This window comes from Macaca thibetana, chromosome 19, assembly GCF_024542745.1.
Source record: "Macaca thibetana thibetana isolate TM-01 chromosome 19, ASM2454274v1, whole genome shotgun sequence".
In the NCBI taxonomy this organism is placed as follows: Eukaryota; Metazoa; Chordata; class Mammalia; order Primates; family Cercopithecidae; genus Macaca; species Macaca thibetana.
Window position 1 is genome coordinate 17,951,555 of NC_065596.1, and position 19,982 is coordinate 17,971,536.

Sequence of the window (19,982 nt, forward strand, 5' to 3'; positions counted from 1 at the left end):
CAGAGTGTGTTTTTATTAATGCCTATTAATAATAATTACACTGATTAATTTCTACTTGGGGCTGCAGGTAGTTTTGTTTGTTTTTCTTTTTGGTTTTGTTTTTACTTTGGTCTCCAAGTTTTGTTTTTGTTTGTTTGTTTTCTGAGACAGAGTTTCACCCAGGCTGGAGTGCAATGACACGATCTCGGCTCACTGCAACCTCTGCCTCCTGGGTTCAAGCAATCCTCCTGCCTCAGCCTCCTGAGTAGCTGGGATTACAGGCGTGCACCACCACACCTGGCTAACTTTTGTATTTTTAGTATAGATGGAGTTTCACCATGTGGGCCAGGCTGGTCTCAAACTCTTAACCTCTTGACCTTGATTGGCCGAACTTGGCTTCCCAAAGTGCTGGGATTACAGGCATGAGCCACCATGCTTGGTCAGGTCTCCAAGATTTAGAGGAGGAGAGGGACCTTCAACTCCACGGAACTAAGAATATGCCTAAAGGAGGCCGGGCGCGGTGGCTCACGCCTGTAATCCCAGCACTTTGGGAGGCCGAGGCGGGCGGATCACAAGGTCAGAAGATCGAGACCATCCTGGCTAACACTGTGAAACCCCGTCTCTACTAAAAATGCAAAAAATTAGCCGGGCGAGGCGGCGGGTGCCTGTAGTCCCAGCTACTCGGGAGGCTGAGGCAGGAGAATGGCGTGAACCCGGGAGGCGGAGCTTGCAGTGAGCCGAGATCGCGCCACTGCACTCCAGCCTGGGCGACTAAGCGAGACTCTGTCTCAAAAAAAAAAAAAAAAAAAAAAAGAATATGCCTAAAGGAGACCATCTTTCAGGAGAGATGAACTAGCCACAGCGACATAGTATGAGGGTGGGGCCACCAAGAAGAAACCCAGCCCAAACACATGGTTCTCTCTCTTTTTTTTCTTTAAGACACGATCTCACTCTGTTGCCCAGGCTGGAGTGCAATGGTGCAATCACAGGTCACTGCAGCCTCAACCTCCCAGGCTCAAGTGATCCTCCCACCTCAGCCTCCTGATAGTTGGATCTACAGGCATGTGCCGCTGCACCTGGCTAATTTTAAAATTTTTTGTTGAGACTGGGGTCTGTGTTGCCCAGGCTGGTCTTGAACTCCTGGGCTTAGTGATCCACCTGCCTCAATGTCCCAAAGCCCTAGGATTACAGACATGAGCCACTGACCCCAGCCTTTTTCCCTCTTTCTTTTGCTTCATTCATTCTAGGGGGGACTGGCAAGCATGCTGTGAAGACACTCAAGCAATTTTGTGGAGAAGGCCATGGAATGAGGTGCTGAGACTTCCTGCCAACAACCAGCCATCTAGGTAAGTAAGTTTGGAAGTAAAGCCTCCAGCCCTGATTGAGCCTTCAGATGAGACAGCCCCAGCTGATAACTTGGCTGCAACCTCATGAGAGACCTGGAGCCAGAACCACCCAATTTCAAAGTAGCTCCTAAATTCTCAATCCACAGAAATTGTGAGATGATAAATGTTTGTCATTTCAAGTCAGTATGTTTTGGGATAATTTGTTATGCAGCAGCAACTAACTAATACATAGATATAGTATGTTAGGGACAAATGCAAGATACAGAACCATGGGTGTAGTAGGCTATTATGTGTGTAAAATTTTGCATATATAAAAATTGTATTTTATGTATATATACATAATCTAGTTCTCAAAAGGACACACAAAAAACTGACAATGGTGGCTGCTTCCTTGGAGAGGAGCTAGATGTCTGAGGCTCATGAATCAGAGGGAAATTTTTCACCAATTAACCTTTGTATCTTTTGGTGCCCTGTGAATTTTGTACCACATATATGTACGTGTATTACCTATTCAGAATGAATGGTTGAACAAAGGAGAATGAATGAATGGATCTTACCTTGATCAAGGATTTTGCAGCCTTCCGACAAGCCTCGTAGTACTGGTTGAAATTCAGAACTTCCCATTTTTTGCCATTCAGGGATGCAAGGGCTGGATAAATTCCAAATCGGTTGACTGACTCTCGAAAAAATTCAGGGATGGTCATCGGGGTCTCATGGCCCGGTCCATGTTTGGATAGCCTCAGAAGGACTTCTCCATCTCGACAGGTGGTCCACAGCCTGGGAGTAACTGCAAATAGTTACCAGAGTTGGGTGGCAAATGTTTTAATTTATTTAACAACTTTGGATAGGGGGCGGTTGGTGTCTTTTTGGACCTAAGGTGCTGAGAGTTGAATTAATCCCCTTTTAGGGTGAAGTTATGTGGTCAACACTGGCAAGACAAGCTTCCTTTCTCTTTATTTATTTTTTCATTCCCCCCCCAAAAAAATTTTAATAAGTCGAAAGGATTGTATACCAAGCACTTTCTTACCCAACACCTAGATTCTACAACTGCTAGCATTTTAGTATATATTATCACACATCTGTCCTGCTATTTTTGTTCTGTCCATTGTTTTTTGTTTTTTTGTTTGTTTTTTCTTTTCTTTTCTTTTCTTTTTTTTTCTGGAGACACAGTCTTACTCTGTCAGCAGGCTGGAGTGCACTGGCACAATCACAGCTCACTGCAACCTCGACCTCCTAGGCTCAAACCATCCTCCCACGTCAGCCTTCCAAATAACTGGGACTACAGGTGAACACCACCATGCCTAGCTAATTTTATTTTTTAATGTTTTGTAGAGATGGGGTTCTACTGTGTTTCTGAGGCTGATCTCAAACTCCTGGGCTCAAACAATCCTCTCTCAGTTTCTCAAAGTGCTGGGATTACAGTCATGAGCCACCGCACCTGGCCCCATCTTATTTTTTTTTATTATTATTTTGTTTTGTTTTTGTTTTTGAGATGAAGTTTTGCTGTTCTTGGCCAGGCTCGGCTCACTGCAACCTCCGCCTCCTGGGTTCAAACAATTCTGCTTCAGCCTCCCAAGTAGCTGGGATTAGAGGCATGCACCACCACGCCTAGCTACTTTTGTATTTTTAGTAGAGACAGAGTTTCTTCATGTTGGTCAGGCTGGTCCCGAACTCCCGACTTCAGGCAATCCACCCGCCTTGGCCTCCCGAAGTGCTGGGATTACAAGCGTAAACCACCATGCCTGGCCTATTATTATTATTTTTTGAGACGGAGTCTCACTCTGTTGCCCAGGCTGGAATGCAGTAGTGCGATCTTGGCTCACTGCAACCTCACTACCCACACCTTCATCTCAGAAATCTGGCCTCTAGAATTGTGAGACAATACGTTTCTGTTGTTTCAGACACTCATTTTGGGGCACTTTGTTAAAAAAAATTAGCCAGGCATGGTGGTGCATGCCTGTAATGCCAGCTACTTGGGTGGCCAAGGCACGAGAATCACTTGAGCTTGGGAGGCAGAGGTTGCAGTGAGTTGAGACTCACTACATTCCAGGCATGTGCCACCACACCTGGCTAATTTTTGTAGTTTTAAGAGGCAGGGTTTTGTCATGTTGTCCAGGCTGGTCTCGAATTTCTGGCCTCAAGCAATCTGCCCACCTCAGCTTCCCAAAGTGCTGAGATTACAGTTGTGAACCACTGTGCTCAGCCAATTTTCTAGGGATTTAGATGAATATTCCACCCCTTGGACCCATAAAGGTCCCCAAACTCCTTTTGTGCATGACGCTATCTTTCGAGTACTCCCGCACTCCCTCTCCTTGAATGTGCATTTTGCAATGCAAGTACTTTTGTTTGCCATAAACCTCAGTACTTTCAGTTTTTTTTTTTTTTTTTTTTTTTTTTTTTTTAAACATAGTCTCACTCTGTGGCCCAGGCTGGAGTGCAGTGATGTGATCTTGGCTCACTGCAAGCTCCGCCTCCTGGGTTCACGCCATTCTCCTGTCTCAGCCTCCCAAGTAGCTGGGACTACAGGCACCCACCACCATACTCTGCTAATTTTTTGTATTTTTTAGTAAAGACGGGGTTTCACCGTGTTACCCAGGATGGCCTCGAACTCCTGACCTCGTGATCCGCTCACCTCGGCCTCCCAAAGTGCTGGGATTATAGGTGTGAGCCACCATGCCTGGCCCACTTTCACTATTTTCTGACTTGTTTCTTGAATTCACTCTCGATGGTGTCAAGAGCTTGGACAATGGCTGGGTTCGAGGTCCCACTGGCATTTGAGGACCTCCCCTAGCCCACTGGTATCAAAGCTGTCTATGATGTCACCATGTCCCTTGACTTTAGCTCTGGCAGTAAAATGATTACAGCCTAATGTTTGTTTTTTTTTTTTTTGAGACCGAGTCTCGCTCTGTCACCCAGGCTGGCGTGCAGTGGCGCGATCTTGGCTCACTGCAAGCTCCGCCTCCCGGGTTCACACCATTCTCCTGCCTCAGCCTCCCGAGTAGCTGGGACTACAGGCGCCCGCCACCACACCTGGCTAATCTTCTTGTATTTTTAGTAGAGACAGGGTTTCACCGTGTTAGCCAGGATGGTCTCGATCTCCTGACCTCGTGATCCGCCTGCCTCAGCCTCCCAAAGTGCTGGGATTACAGGCGTGAGCCACCGCGCCTGGCCTATAGCCTAATGTTAATAAGTCACTATGATCATATCTGTGCCATATCCACATGGATGGTTCCTGGGTACTTTATCCACTTGGGCTCACCATCCTGACAAGCAGGTGCTGTTATCAATGCCCCCATCATTCAGATATGCAAATGAGGCCTCCAAAGAGCAAGTGACTTGCCCAGTGTCACATGACCAGTAGAGCAGAGCTCTGAATTAAGTGAACCACTTGCCCTGCTACCTCAACACCTTATCAAGAGTAGAAAATAGGCCCCAGGCTGGGCATAGTGGCCCACACCTGTAATTCCAGCACTTTGGGAGGCCAAGGTGGGAGGATTGCTAGAGCCCAGGAGTTCAAGACCAGCCTGGGGAGCAAAGCAAAACCCTGTCTCTTCAAAAAAATACAGAGCTGGGCATGGTGGTGTGCACCTGTAGTCCCAGCTACTTGGAGGGCTGAGGCAGGAGGATCACTTGAGCCTGTGAGGTCAAGGCTGCAGTGAGCTATGATGGCACCACTGCACTCCGGCCTGCATGACAGAGCAAGACACTGTCTCAAAAAAACGGGTGGAGGGTGGGGGTCAGCAGGGTCAGTCAAGGAACGGCTACATCTTTCTAGATCCAGACTCCTCTGCCAAGAGCCTTTGTGGAATCAACGTGCCTGTCTCTCTCCCATGCACTCTTTAGTGCAATATACCTTGTGTTTTATTCATGTCTACTTCAAGATCTTTAGCTCCTTCTTGAGTCTTTGGGGTTCCAATCATTCAAGGTGTGCAGAAACCATGCTTCACAGTACTGCAAGGCAAAAAAGCAGGAGTTGAACAGGATTGGTAAAGGGGCTGTAGGTATGAGGCCAACTCCTCCATCCACTAGTCATGTCTGCCTAGCATCCTGGGATCCATTGGTCATGCCTGTCCTGGGCCTGGGAGGAGAGGAGAGTGGCGGGCATGCCAGATACTACAGCATTTGTAAAACCCAGAGGGTATTCAATCTGTGAGTTTATAGAAAAAGTGTGGGCCTATACACAACTCTGTGGGTGAGAAAACATTTTCAAGCCTCCCAAGGGAAAGAAACTCTTATGGGACCACACATTTACCTTCTCTTAAAGGTAGTATTAATATGAAAACTCAAAGGGCCTAAAGGAGAAACAGAATAAATCTTGCTACATAAAATTTTTAAATTTTCCACATAGCAAAGAATACCATAAACAAAAATCAAGAGATCTACAAATTAGGGAAAGATATGGACAATACATCCAAAGTATAAAAGCTTGATTTCCTTCATATGTAAAGAACCCTGAGGAGTTAGTCAGAAAAAGACCAAAACCCAAAGGGAAAGTGGGCAAAGGACATGAACAGATAATTATCTGAAACTAAAAAATGACTTTTAAAAAGAAGAAAACATGCTCAAACTCAGTCCTATGAGAAATACAATAGAAAATATCATGCAGTTTTCACCTCTCAGGTTAAGTAAGATCAAAAAAGGTGACAATATTTCCTATTATGAAAATGTGGGAAAACAGGTGCTCTCATTCATTGTGATAAAATCAATGCCATCTCTTTAGAAAACGTTTATCAGTAATCAGACTTAAGATCACATGGGGTTTTGTTTTGTTGCCTAGGCTAGAGTGCAGTGGCGCAATCTTGGCTCACTGCAGCCTCCACCTCCTGGATTCAAGCAATTCTTGTGTCTCAGCCTCCCGAGTAGCAGGGATTACAGGCCACTATACCCAGCTGATTTTTTTTTTTTTTTTTTTTGAGATGGAGTCTCGCTCTGTCGCCCAGGCTGGTGTACAGTGGTGTGATCTCCGCTCACTGCAAGCTCCGCCTCCCGGGTTCACACCATTCTCCTGCCTCAGCCTCCTGAGTAGCTGGGACTACAGGCACCCGCCACCACGCCCGGCTAATTTTTTTGTATTTTTCGTAGAGACGGGGTTTCACCGTGTTAGCCAGGATGGTCTCCATCTCCTGACCTCGTGATCCGCCCACCTCGGCCTCCCAAAGTGCTGGGATTACAGGCGTGAGCCACCGCGCTTGGCCTATGCCTGGCTAATTTTGTATTTTTAGTAGAGACAGAGTTTCTCTGTGTTGGTCAGGCTTGTCTCAAACTCCCAACCTCAGGTGATCCACCGGCTTCAGCCTCCCAAAGTGCTGGGGTTACAGGTGTCAGCCACTGTGCCTGGCCTAAAATCACAAATTCTAAATATCAATTTATTTCAATCAAAAATGTCCCCAGATATGGTCAACTTTGTCCCCTGGGGGAAGTGGAGGCCAAATTATGGGTCGATATTTATTGAAACTGATTTTTCCAGTGGCTTTCAGGGAGGAAAATTGTGCGATTTTGTTCATGATAAAGAGTGGACTCGATACAAGAATCAAGCAGTTGTTCTGAATTCTAGATTTGCAGTAATGTTTTATGGACTGTAAATGTTTCTATCAGTGAGCGCAGGAACCCAGCAGGCAACAACTTGAGTAAACGCTTTGGTGAATGAAGCCCTCTAACATGCACGTGGTTCTTACACCAGCCCTCTGCCTGGAACTCTCTTCCCCTCAGATAGCTGGGACTACAGGTGCATGCCACCATGCCTGGCTAATTTATTTTTATTTTTATTTTTGTAGAACTGGGGGCCTCGCCATATTACCCAGGCTGGTCTTGAACTCCTGACCTCCAGCAATCCCCCCACATCGGCCTCCCAAAGTGCTGGGATTTGCAGGCGTGAACCACCGCACCAGGCCCCTCTTTTCTTTATAAATTACCCATCTTCAGGTATTACTTTATAGTAATGCAAAACGGGCAAATAAAATTAGTATCCAGAGTATGACAAGAACTCTGGATTTAAAAGACAAAAGTAAACAACCCAGTGTTTTGTGACGAAAAATGTAAGCAGGCAGGTCACAAAAGAGGAGCCTGGATGGGCTATAAATCCTGGACAAGATGCTCAGGAGCTTTGGTCATCAGGGAACTGCACGTTAAAAAATCACACAATCATTTCACCCCCAGCAGATATGCAAAAATGCATGCAGCCTGGGCGCGGTGGCTCATGCCTCTGAGCCCATCATTTTGGGAGGCCGAGGCAGGTGGAGCACTTGAGCTCAGGAGTTCTCCACAGAGGACTTGTAAGTTACTAGTAATATTCGATTTCACAAAGTGAAAAGGGCACACAGATATTTATTGTTATTCATTAAATCGTGCAGGTATGTTTTGTGTTGTTTTACGCGCATTATATGTTTTGCAATTTTAAAAGGCCATGTAGGGTTTGGGTGCGGTGGCTCACGCCGTAATCCCAGCGCTTTGGGAGGCTGAGGTGGGCGGATCACGAGATCGGAGGTCGAGACCATCCTGGCTAACACGGTGAAAGCCCGTCTCTACTAAAAAAAATACAAAAAATTAGCTGGGCGTGGTGGTGGGTGACTGTAGTCCCAGCTACTCGGGAGGCTGAGACAGGAGACTGGCGTGAACCCAGGAGGTGGAGCTTGCAGTGAGCCGAGATCACGCCAGAGTGAGACTCAGTCTAAAAAAAAAAAAAAAAAATTAGCTGGACGTGGTGGCGGGCGCCTGTAATCCCAGCTACTTGGGAGGTTGAGGTGGGAGGATCGCTGGAGCCTGGGAGGCAGAGGTTGCAGTGAGCTGAGATCATGCCACTGCACTATAGCCTGGGAGAAAGAGTGAGACCCTGTCTCAAAAAAAAAAAAAAGAAAACACGTGCCCTTCTCCCATACCACTGGCACCTGTCACTCTTCAAGAGGTGTGGTTCTGGCCATCTGGCAAGGCACCTGGAGCTGGGACATCTGGTCACTCAGGTGTTTTCTTCTTCCTGCAAAGACAGTAAACAGGTAGCCCCTCCTGGAAACCTGAACATGAGCTGCCCCTTCCCAGCCCCCGTCACCCTCTCCGTCCAGCCAGGATGATGGTGGTGGTGGCAGGCAGGAGGTTGGGTGGTTTCCCTCCACAACAGGCCTTCTACCCCGTTCAACCTTCCAGAACCTTCCATCCCAGCCACCTCTTGTGACATCACTGGCTGTCCCTGCCTCCGCACACCACCCCCACCCTAGGGGAAGCTGCTTCCAGGATGGGGAGATTGCTTTTTCATGCATTGTTAATTGATTCGTGCACGCACGCACTTCTGTGTGTGTTCATGACATTTTTATGGAGCCATGACCGTAATGCCAGGGATTGTGCTGGATGCTGGAGACATAAAGATGAACAAACCCAGGCCAGGCGCGGTGGCTCACGCCTGTAATCCCAGCACTTTGGGAGGCCGACACGGGCGGATCACGAGGTCAGGAGATCGAGACCATCCTGGCTAACACAGTGAAACCCCGTCTCTACTAAAAATACAAAAAATTAGCCGGGTGTGGTGGCAGGCGCCTGTTGCCCCAGCTACTCGGGAGGCTGAGGCAGGAGAATGGCGTGAACCCGGGAGGCGGAGCTTGCAGTGAGCCCAGATCATGCCACTGCACTCCAGCCTGGGCGACAGAGCAAGACTCCATCTCAAAAAAAAAAAAAGATGAACAAAACCAGATGAGGCCTGTTCAAGAAGATAAGGGGAGGCCTAGAGTCACACAAACAAATGCAAACTTATTGTGAAGAGAAGCCCTAAGGCGTGTTGAGGGCTTGATCAGAGGATCCCACCAAGGCAGGGAGTCTGGGAGTGGTTTCTTTCTTTTCTTTCTTTTTTTGAGACTCAGTCTTGCCCTGTCACCCAGGCTGGAGTGCAATGGCGCGATCTCAGCTCACTGCAACCTCCGCCTCCCGGGTTCAAGCGATTCTCCTGCCTCAGCCTCTCGAGTAGCTGGGATTACAGGCGCCCGCCACCATACCTGGCTAATCTTTCGTATTTTTAGTAGAGACGGGGTTTCGCCATGTTGGCCAGGCTGGTCTTGAACTCCTGACCTCGTGATCTGCCCGCCTTGGCCTCTCACGGTTCAGGGATTACAGGTGTGAGCCACCGGGCCTGGTCACCGGGGCCTTTTTAATGTTTCACAAATATCCACTCTGCAGAGCACCTGGGCAGCTCTGCTAGGAGAGCCAGTGTCCACCAATGTCCATCCAGCCCTTCTTCCCCAGAGCCCTCACCTAAAGAGAATGTTTCCCAGACTCCCTGACTGCATGGCGTGTCCGGGTGGCTACGTCCTGCCCTGTGGGAAGTGGGCATAAGTGGTGGGGGCCACGCCTGGTCATGCCTGTAAAGGAAAGGAGGTGACGCCCTTCCCCAACTCCCCGCCCAGTAGAATCCTGGGATCAGAAGCAGCCTCCTTGGACAGGGGTGAAGCTGGAGGGGAGGGAGCAGGTCAAGGGACCTCTTGATAGGAGGTCCCCAATAGGAGGGAAGGGACCTCTGTCTCTAATAATGGTTGAGCCACTTTGCTGGTGCCAGACAGATTTATGCAAGTTGCACACACGCTCGCTTGCTCAGACACTCTCACGTGCACAGGTACTCACACACACTCAAACACACCTTCCCATGGGCACAGTCACAAGCACACTCACATACACACACTCAAACTCACAACATGCTCCCATAATCACACCTGTTTGCACAATTCAAATGCCTTCATACAGACACAAACCGGCAGGCAGGCACACACACACATGTGCACACACACAGTCACATGCACTCGCCTACAGACACGATTACATGCATGTACACTCATCCACATAGCCATGCACATATGCCATCACACACATGCCTCATTATAGAGACATCCAATTTCATACATATGTACACTGTCAGACACACAATGTGTGATGGTCACACAGTCACAATGCTCAGGCCCTCATGCAGACACAATTACATATATGCATTCCCACACACACATATATGGACACGCATAGTCACACAGCCTCATGCAGACACAATTACACACACTCATACACTCACACACATACATATGCACACACTTGCTCAGACTCACACAAACCCTCATACACACATACCTTATGACACACATATGCATTCATATACACTCTCCTACATACACACAGACACACGCATATCATCCCAAAGTTATGCACACACACCCTCGTGCTGACACACAGTTGCACGTACAGTCACCACACATTCACACACACTCGAACAGACACAGTTATATACACATACACAGTATGACACACACTTACACACGTGCACATAATTACACGCATACACGCATACACACTCAGTTACATACAGTATGACACACACACGTATACACTCACATACACCTTCATATAGAGACACAATCACACACGTGCACATAATCACATGCAGGCATACACAGTCACATACAGTATGACACACACATATGCACTCACACCTTCATAGAGACACATAATCACATACACACACACACACCCTCTCAGCACGGAAAAGTAAATCTGCTTAGAGGAAGTCTGTCCATAGCTATCCCAGACAAGTTTCAGCAAGGATGAGGAGGACACTGCTGTGCTACCCAGGTCTTTTCAGCGAAGAAAGACGTGTGCCCCAGCTTCTGGGAATGCTACCCGAAGCAGACCTCTGCTGTCCACCCCTTCAGGTCAGCGTCTGCCGAATAGCACCTCCTCATCCAGGGTCTTGTTCCCTTCCCTGGGCCACCAACATCTGCGTGGAGACCTAAAATCTCAGGCCCTTCTCCCCAAATCAGGACAACTCAGGGGCCATCCCAGCTACAGAGCTAGGGGCAGCTGGACCTCTCTCTCTCTCTCTCTCTCTCTCTCTCTCTCTCTCTCTCCCCCTCCCCCCCTCCCCCCCCCCCATCCTGTTTCTTTCCCTTCCCTTCTCTTTCCCTTCCATCAGTATCCATCCTTCTAAAACTTTTTGCAAGCTCAGTTCCTCTCATCTGCTTCCCAATAAGCTCTCTGCAACAAAGGCAGGCATTGTATGTCACTGAAATCCTCCACTTGCCTTCTCTTACCTTTATTCCACCTGCCCCAGGTAAGATAGTGACATGTACTCTCATCCCACACCCGCTTCCCTGAGGACTCTGAGCTGACCACTCCCCCAGAGTCTTGGCTGTTACTCTTTGAGCTCGACTCCCCACTCCCTTTGACGCGTTCTTCCTACACCGACCGGAAGCTGAGCCTGTCTGGGCAGTTGAGGACACTTCCTCCACACAGAGGGATGAAGTTCATTCCAGGCCATGGCTCACATTTCAGTGGAGAAAGGACTGAAGATAGAAAGGGCATCGCAGAAAGGCAACAGCTGCAGAAAGAGAAGCATTCATTGGGCAAAATGCATCTCTTCTAATCCAGCAGACCCCGGGAGACTCCCTCTCCCCAGAGCCAAGGGCAAAGTGAACTCAAGCCGAGGGGAACACTGTAAAAGAATCCAGGCGTTCACACCAGAAATGGGGAACGGGGGACTCACCTGGCAGTGTGAGTCACCTGTGTGTCCTCCACCAGTACCTCTCTGGGCAAGGGGGCGGTTGGTTCCTCACTTACTTGGCTGGCTCTAGGATCCTCCACTGGGGCACCTGCTTTCACCTCATGTGCCATCTTGTCTTAAGAGTCGAGAACAGTGGGCGCTCTCAGCCAACCTCCAAGACACCCAATTAACCAACTCATCCATTAACCCAAGGTCTATCCCCCAAAGAACATGCAAGGTTCCTGGTTCGTACGGAACCCTTGCAGGGCTGCTCTGAAATGCACATGCATCCACTTCCATACCAGGCTTGCCGTGTGCTCACTGAGCGCAAGCTGTGTGTTCCCAAACCTATTTATGCCAGTTGTGCTGCTTGTTCTAACAACATTTTATTTTATTTTATTTTATATTTTATTTATTTTTTGAGACAGAGTCTCGCTCTGTTGCCCAGGCTGGAGTGCAATGGTGCCATCATGACTCACTGCAACCTTTGCCTCCAGGGCTCAAGCGATTCTCCTGCCTCAGCCTCCCGAGTAGCAGGGATTACAGGCGCCCGCCACCACGCCTGGCTAATTTTTGTATTTTTAGTAGAGACGGGGTTTCACTATGTTGGCCAGGCTGGCCTCGAACTCCTGACCTCAGGTGATCCACCCGTCTCAGCCTCCCAAACTGCTGGGATTACAGGCGTGAGCCACCAGGCCCAGCCCTAACAACATAATGTAATCAAATATTATACCCCTCATTGAAATACAGCAGCAAGAAAATTTCGTCGTTTCTAAGTCTCAAAGTCCAGCTGATAAAAGAGTGATGAATTATGCAAGGACAAGATAACTTACTCAAGGAAAAAACTGAAAATTGACCCTGTCCAATATGGTAGCCACAAGTCTATGTGAGTATTTAAATTAAAATTGTAATAACTTAAAATTACATAAAATTTACCACTGTACACTTAAAAATGGTTAAGGTAGTAAGTTTAGTGTTATACGTATTTTGCCATATTAAAAATAAAAATAGAGCCAGGTGTGGTGGCTCACGCCTGTCATCCCAGCGCTTTGGGAGGCAGAGGCGGTTGGATCACTTGAAGTCAGGAGTTCAAGAGCAGCCTGGCCAACATGGTGAAACCTCGTCTCTACTAAAAATACAATAAATTAGTTGGGCGTGGTGGCAAGTGCCTGTAATCCCAGCTACTCGGGAGGAGATTGAGGCAGAAAAATCGCTTGAACCTGGGAGGCAGAGGCTCTAGTAAGCCAAGATCTAACCACTGCATCCCAGTCTGGGCAACAGAGTGAGACTCTGTCTCAAAAAAAAAAGTTATTCACATATCCAATGGATTAGTCACAGGAGGAATTTCAACACCCCTCTTTTGTTTACTATCTTATTTCTTTATTTTTTATTTATTTTTTGTTTTTTTATTTTTTTTTAGACTAATGTAGCCCAGGCTAGAGTGCAATGGTATGATCGCGGCTCACTGCAACCTCTACCTCCCAGGTACAAGCGATTCTCCTGTCTCAGCCTCCCAAGTAGCTGGGGTTACAGGCATGCACCACCACACCTGGCTAATTTTTGTGTTTTTAGTAGAGACAGGGTTTCACCATGTTGGCCAGGCTGATCTCAAACTCCTCACCTCAAGTGATCCACCCGCCTCAGCCTCCCAAAGTGCTGAGATTACAGGCATGAGCCACCACGCTGGCCTGTACTATCTTATTTATTTATTTATTTTTTGAGACGGAGTCTCGCTCTGTCGCCCAGGCTGGAGTGTGGTGGCCAGATCTCAGCTCACTGCAAGCTCCGCCTCCTGGGTTTACGCCATTCTTCTGCCTCAGCCTCCCGAGTAGCTGGGACTACAGGCGCCCGCCACGTCGCCCTGCTAGTTTTTTTTTTGTATTTTTAGTAGAGACGGGGTTTCACCGTGTTAGCCAGGATGGTCTCGATCTCCTGACCTCGTGATCTACCTGCCTTGGCCTCCCAAAGTGCTGGGATTACAGGTGTGAGCCGCTGCGCGCCCAGCTGTATGTGGCTTCTTTCAACCCACATAATGTTCTCAAGGTTCATCCACATTGCAGCACGTGCCAGGGCTTCGTTCCTTGCTATGGCTGAATAATATTCCGTTGCATGAATCGATCACGTTGTGTTTATCCATTCGTCCATGGGTGGACAGACACTTGGGTCATTTCCACCTTTTGGCTATTGTGAACCATGCTGCTATGAACATTCACGTACACTTATCTGAGTACCAGCCTTCAATTATTTTGGGTTGCAGCAGAAGAGTGGAATTGCTATGTCAGGTGGCAATTCTATGTTTAACTTTCCTGAGGAACCGTCAGACTGTTCTGCACAGTGTCTGCACCATTTTGCATTCCCACTAGCAGAGTATGAAAGTTGTAATTTCTCCACATCCTTTGTGCAGTGTGAGACCTGTTCTATTTATACCTTTACTTCATTTGATTTTTTTCAATAGGCAAAATATTCATATTCATAGTTCAGAAATCAAAGAGGCAGGGCTCAGTGGCTCATGCCTATGATTCCAGTGCTTTGGGAGGCCAAGGTAGGAGGATTGCTTGAGGCCAGGAGTTCAAGGCCAGATGGGGGAACATAGTGAGAGCCCATCTCTACAAAAAATTTTTAAAAAATTAGCCCAGCATGGTGGCACATGGCTATAGTCCCAGCTATTCAAGAGATGGGTAAGAGGTTCACTTCAGCCCAGGTGATCAAGGTTGCTGTGAGGTATGATTGTACCGCTGCACTCCAGCCTGGGCAACAGAGCAAGACCCTGCATTAATAATAATAATAATAATGATAATGATAATAATAATAATAAATTTAAAAAGCTCCAACAGCATGAGATGCAGAGTCAAAACCTCATATGTAACTGTTACAAACCAAACTGGATCTACTTCTCTGTATACAACGGAACATCAACCAGCAAAGCACCATGGTCTTGCAGTGAGAAAGGTTTAATGTGAGCCAACTGGCAAGAAAATGGGAGGAAACACTCAAATCTGTCTCTTTGAACTGGGAGTTGGGGCAGGTTTTATAGTCACAGGGTAATGAGGCATGATCTGATTGGCTCTTGTGATGGTGTGATGCCAGGGCTTGAGCTGATTGGATGCTGGATCATTTCCATGTGACATCTGTTTCTTAATTCAGTTCTGCTCCTTAGTCTGAGCACTTACGTTCCACCTATGGTTGACTTTTTAGCTCATCTGGACATGTTCTGATTATATAACTTGCAACTTGGGGTCCATGGCAACTGAAAGACAACTCACAACTTTGTTACATAAAAGTTGAACCAGATTGGTCCGATATGGTTACATAATGAACTCTCACCATTGGGTGAGGTCAAATTGCTATAATAGGTACATGTCCCTTTCTCATTCTTTTTCACAGCTCTATAGTATTCCATTTCATAGCTGGAATACTATACAGCTGTGAAAAAGAATGAGAAAGGGCTATGTCATCGCTGTATTATCTATTGCCCTGCAATAAATTACTCCAAAACTTAGCAGCTTAAAACAATGATAATCACTTATCATCTCTCATGGTTTTGGTAGGTCAGAAGTTCAGACAGGGCACATCTAGGACAGCTTGAAGTCATGATGTGCTGGTGCTGGCAGGTATCAACTGCATGACTCAGAGCCAATTGCATGCATCTCTTCTCAGCTTCACATTTAGTGGTATCACATCTGTACCTTGAAATCAGCCACGGTGGGAGTATTTACACCACAGGAATTGGCAAACACTGCAAATCAGTGCCCCATGCCACTCAAGAGCCAGTTATTAAATATTTACCAGAACATAACTGCTTTAAAGAATTATTTAAAATTCTCAACAATATAAAGGGACATTTTATTACTAAATCCTTAGGGATGGTCCCACCAAAATCCCACATACAGTAATATTAGCAGACTCCAAATGTACTTAGATTCGCTAAAATTCTCAAATGCATTATTTTTTAGGGATGGAATCTCACTCTATTGCCCAGGCCTGGTGGTGTGATCATAGCTCTCTGTAGCCTTGAATTCCTGGGCTCGAGCAACCCTCCCACCTCAGCCTCCTAAGTAGCTACAACTACAGGTGTGCACCAACATGCAGGGCTTATTATTTTATTTTATTTTTTTGTAGAGGTGGAGTTGTCCAGCCTGGTCTGGAACTCCTGGCCTCAAGTTAGCCTCCTGCCTCAGCCTCCAAAGTGTTGGGATTACAGGCATGAATCATGACAGCCAGCCTCAAATGCTTTTCCAATAACACACACACACAAGCCCTGAAATTTAAATCATTGAGCTACTGAATACATTTATGTGCCTGGATTTCCCTAGCAAAAATTGGGAAGAAAACGTTTACTTTCCCTTTCCAGGCAGGTTGAGTTAAATGGTATGTCTGCAGCTTCATTGCAAGGGGTCCGTGGCTTTTCAAAAGTGGGTGTCCCTACTGACAAAAGTGGATACGGAGGTCTGCGTGTTCCGTGGCAGTTTCCAGGAAGAATGATATGTGGATATGAGTGGATGGTGCATGTCTAGAGGCAAGAAAATTTGAGCGACATTGGTTGTCACTTGCTATATAAATGAGCCAAAGATGATGTCTTTCTATCAGCCCTATCTCCTTTCTTTCTCTCTCTCCCTTTCTTTCTTTCTTCTTTCTTTCTCTTTCTTTGTTTCTTTCTTTTTCTTTCTCCTTTCTTCTTTCTTTCTTTCCTTTCTCTTTTGTTCTTTTTCTTTCTTTCCTTTCTTTTTCTTTCTCTCTTTCTTTTTTTTTTTTTTAATTTTTTAATTTTAATTTTAATTTTTATTTATTTATTTTTTGAGACGGAGTCTTGCTCTGTAGCCCGGGCTGGAGTGCAGTGGCCAGATCTCAGCTCACTGCAAGCTCCGCCTCCCGGGTTTACGCCATTCTCCTGCCTCAGCCTCCGGAGTAGCTGGGACTACAGGCGCCCGCCACCTCGCCCGGCTAGGTTTTTGTATTTTTAGTAGACACGGGGTTTCACCGTGTTAGCCAGGATGGTCTCGATCTCCTGACCTCGTGATCCGCCCGTCTCGGCCTCCCAAAGTGCTGGGATTACAGGCTTGAGCCACCGCGCCCGGCCTCTCTCTTTCTTTTTCTTTCTTTCTCTCTCTCTCTCTCTCTCTTTCTTTCTTTCTTTCTCTCTCTCTCTCTCTCTCTCTCTCTCTCTTCTTTCTTTCTTTCTTTCTTTCTTTCTTTCTTTCTTTCTTTCTTTCTTTCTTTCTTTTTCTCTCTCTTTCTTTATTTCTTTCTCTCTCTCTTTCTTTTTTTGACAGAATCTCACTCTGTTGCCCAGGCTGGAGTGCCGTGGCACCATCTTGGCTCACTGCAAACTCCGCCTGGTGGGTTCACGCCATTCTCCTGCTTCAGCTTCCCGAGTAGCTGGAATTACAGGCACCTGGCACTGCGCCCAGCTAATTTTTTGTATTTTTTGTACAGACAAGATTTTACCGTGATCTCAATCTCCTGACCTCGTGATCTGCCTGCCTTGGCCTCCCAAAGTGCTGGGATTACAGGCGTGAGCCACCATGCCCGGCCCCCATTTATTTCTTTACAGCAGGCAGGCAGAGACCTGACAGCTCAAAGCCCACCAGCACCAAGCTCAAATTGTCACACAATCCATTGCTATAAATATTGCACAAATAAGCATATGTTTAGTCGTTTAGAGCCTACCTACTTTGCATACCCCACAAAATTGCACCCAACACCTATTAATCACAGAGAAGACAAATCTTATAGCCATAAGAAACTCCAAATTATTTTTGCCTTTCAGAGTTCTATGATGCAGACTCTCCCCACCTTGCTACTGAATGACATCACCTAGACACTTAAACCCTGCCTCTAACTCTCCTCTGTTCCAGGAGCTCCTCTGGAAGGAGTCCTGCTGGAAGGGACAGCGCCCACATGCAAACCTATCTAAGTGCCGTGCAATAAAGCTTGTTAGGCAATACTGCCATCTTGTGGTCCTGTTTTGTTTTGTTTTGACCAACCCCATCAGGAATCAATGATGTCCTAAGTCTTGGCTCCTGAAATTGCAATTTTCTTATCGTGTGTGTGTGTGTTTGTGTGTGTGTATGTGTGTGTGTCTGTGTAAAAGCAAAATTAAGCCAGGCATGGTGGCTCACACCTGTAATTCCAGCACTTTGGAAGGCCAACACGGAGGGATCGCTTGAGGTCAAGAGTTTGAGGCCAGTCTGAGCAACATAGAGAGACCTCATCTCTCCTAAAAATTTGAAAATTAACGAGATGTGGTGACGTGTACCTGTAGTCCCAGCTACTTGGGAAGCAGGAAGATTGTTTGATCCCAGGAGTTTGAGGTTGCAGTAAGCTGTGATTGCACCACTGCACTCTAGCCCGGGCTACAGAGAGAAACCCTATCTCAGTTTAAAAAATAAAATACAGGAAGTTTTAATGAATTAATTTTTGTTATGTCTTGTGGTCTTTAAATGACACACATTTGACAGAATGCAGTGGATGTTGACAGTAGCAAGTAACACTGCTATGGCCGAGAACGTCTGAAAAGGTGTTCTCTGTGTGGCCAGGTGGCATCTGAAAAGCTCTAGTTCCTTGGTGTGTCATCTACAGCCATGAGCAGCCTCATCCAAGGCTCCCATCAGGATGGCCAGTATGGAGTGAGGTCTGGAGGTGTGTCTTTGATCCCTACGTCTGACACTCGCTGTCCACCACGAACATCCTGTGTCACTGTGGATCCAGGTACTGGAAGATACTGAAGGAGTCCATGTTCCAGGTGCCAAGGAAAGGCCGTGAAGCCAAGGTGCAGTTCTTGGAGGAGACCAGAAGGGGGCTCCTGGTGGATGCAGCGCCAGACAAAACCTCCAAGTCCCCAGCTTTACATGTATCAGATTCTTCTGTCAATTTGCAGCTGGTATGCTCTTTCAGCAGGGATCAAGCCAGCAACTGGATGACTGTTCCAACAATGCATGCAAATTAGAGCATCATTATCATTTGAAGTGCCTGATGGGAAAACACTCAACTGGATTCAAAAAGCCATTTATATCATTACAATAACTTATTTCTTTTTTTTTTTTTGAGATGGAGGCTTGCTCTGTCACCCAGGCTGGAGTGCAGTGGTGTGATCTCAGCTCACTGCAAGCTCTGCCTCCCAGGTTCACACCATTCTCCTGCCTCAGCCTCCCCAGCAGCTGGGACTACAGGTGGACGCCACCATGCCCAGCTAATTTTTTTTGTATTTTTAGTAGAGACGGGGTTTCACCATGTTACCCAGGATGGTCTCGATCTCCTGACCTTGTGATCCACCTGCCTAAGCCTCCCGAAATGCTGGGATTACAGGTGTGAGCCACCGTGCCCAGTCAAGAATTTTTGAAACTTACATTTGTTAATGAATAAAGAAGAGGGGTCCTTAGACATAATTTCACCTGTTGTAATTTTTTTTTTTTTTTTTTTTTTTTTTTTGAGACAGAGTCTTGCTCTGTCGCCCAGGCTGGAGTGCAGTGGCCAGATCTCAGCTCACTGCAAGCTCCGCCTCCCAGGTTTACGCCATTCTCCTGCCTCAGCCTCCCAAGTAGCTGGGACTACAGGCGCCCGCCACCTCGCCCGGCTAGTTTTTTGTATTTTTTTTTTTTTTAGTAGAGACGGGGTTTCACCGTGTTAGCCAGGATAGTCTCGATCTCCTGACCTCGTGATCCGCCCGTCTCGGCCTCCCAAAGTGCTGGGATTACAGGCTTGAGCCACCGCGCCCGGCCACCTGTTGTAATTTTTAAAGGCTTGTAGAAAATGGTTTGAAGTTTCTTACTGCTTGTTTGTGTGCGTAAAGTTTCTTGCCAATTGTGTCTGTTAAAAATTTGACGGGCCGGGCACAGTGGCTCATGCCTGTAATCCCAACACTTTGGGAGGCCGAGGTAGGCAGATCACCCAAGGTCAGGAGTTCAAGACCAGCCTGGCAAACATGGTGAAACCCTGTCTCTACTAAAAATATAAAAATTAGCCGGGTGTGGTGACAGGTGCCTGTAATCCAGCTACTCGTAGGCTGAAGCAGGAGAATCACTTGAAACTTGGAGGCGGAGGTTGCAGTGAGCCGAATTCTCACCACTGTACTCCAGCCTGGGAGACAGAGTGAGACTCTGTCTCAAAAAAAAAAAAAAAACTCTTTTTAAAGGATATTAGAAGAAAACCAAATGTCTGTC

The 19,982-nt window shown here is 46.9% G+C and overlaps 1 protein-coding gene across 4 annotated transcripts in view; it reads right to left on the minus strand.

Moving 5' to 3' along the window:
• ACSBG2 (acyl-CoA synthetase bubblegum family member 2) overlaps positions 1-8,473 on the minus strand; it is a 46,743-nt gene extending 38,270 nt beyond the window's left edge. Inside the window, exons 1-3 of one of the 4 annotated variants that reach the window (XM_050770263.1) lie at positions 8,210-8,473; positions 5,179-5,276; positions 1,883-2,112 (exon numbers count right to left, since the gene is read on the minus strand). In XM_050770263.1, coding sequence (XP_050626220.1) covers positions 1,883-2,112; positions 5,179-5,245 — 297 coding nt within the window. In that variant the 5' untranslated portion in view covers positions 5,246-5,276; positions 8,210-8,473. Of the gene's footprint in view, positions 1-1,882; positions 2,113-5,178; positions 5,277-8,200 lie in introns of those variants that run through there. The other 3 variants (XM_050770266.1, XM_050770264.1, XM_050770265.1) reach the window with 3 other exon arrangements.
• Positions 8,474-19,982: the final 11,509 nt, after the last annotated feature.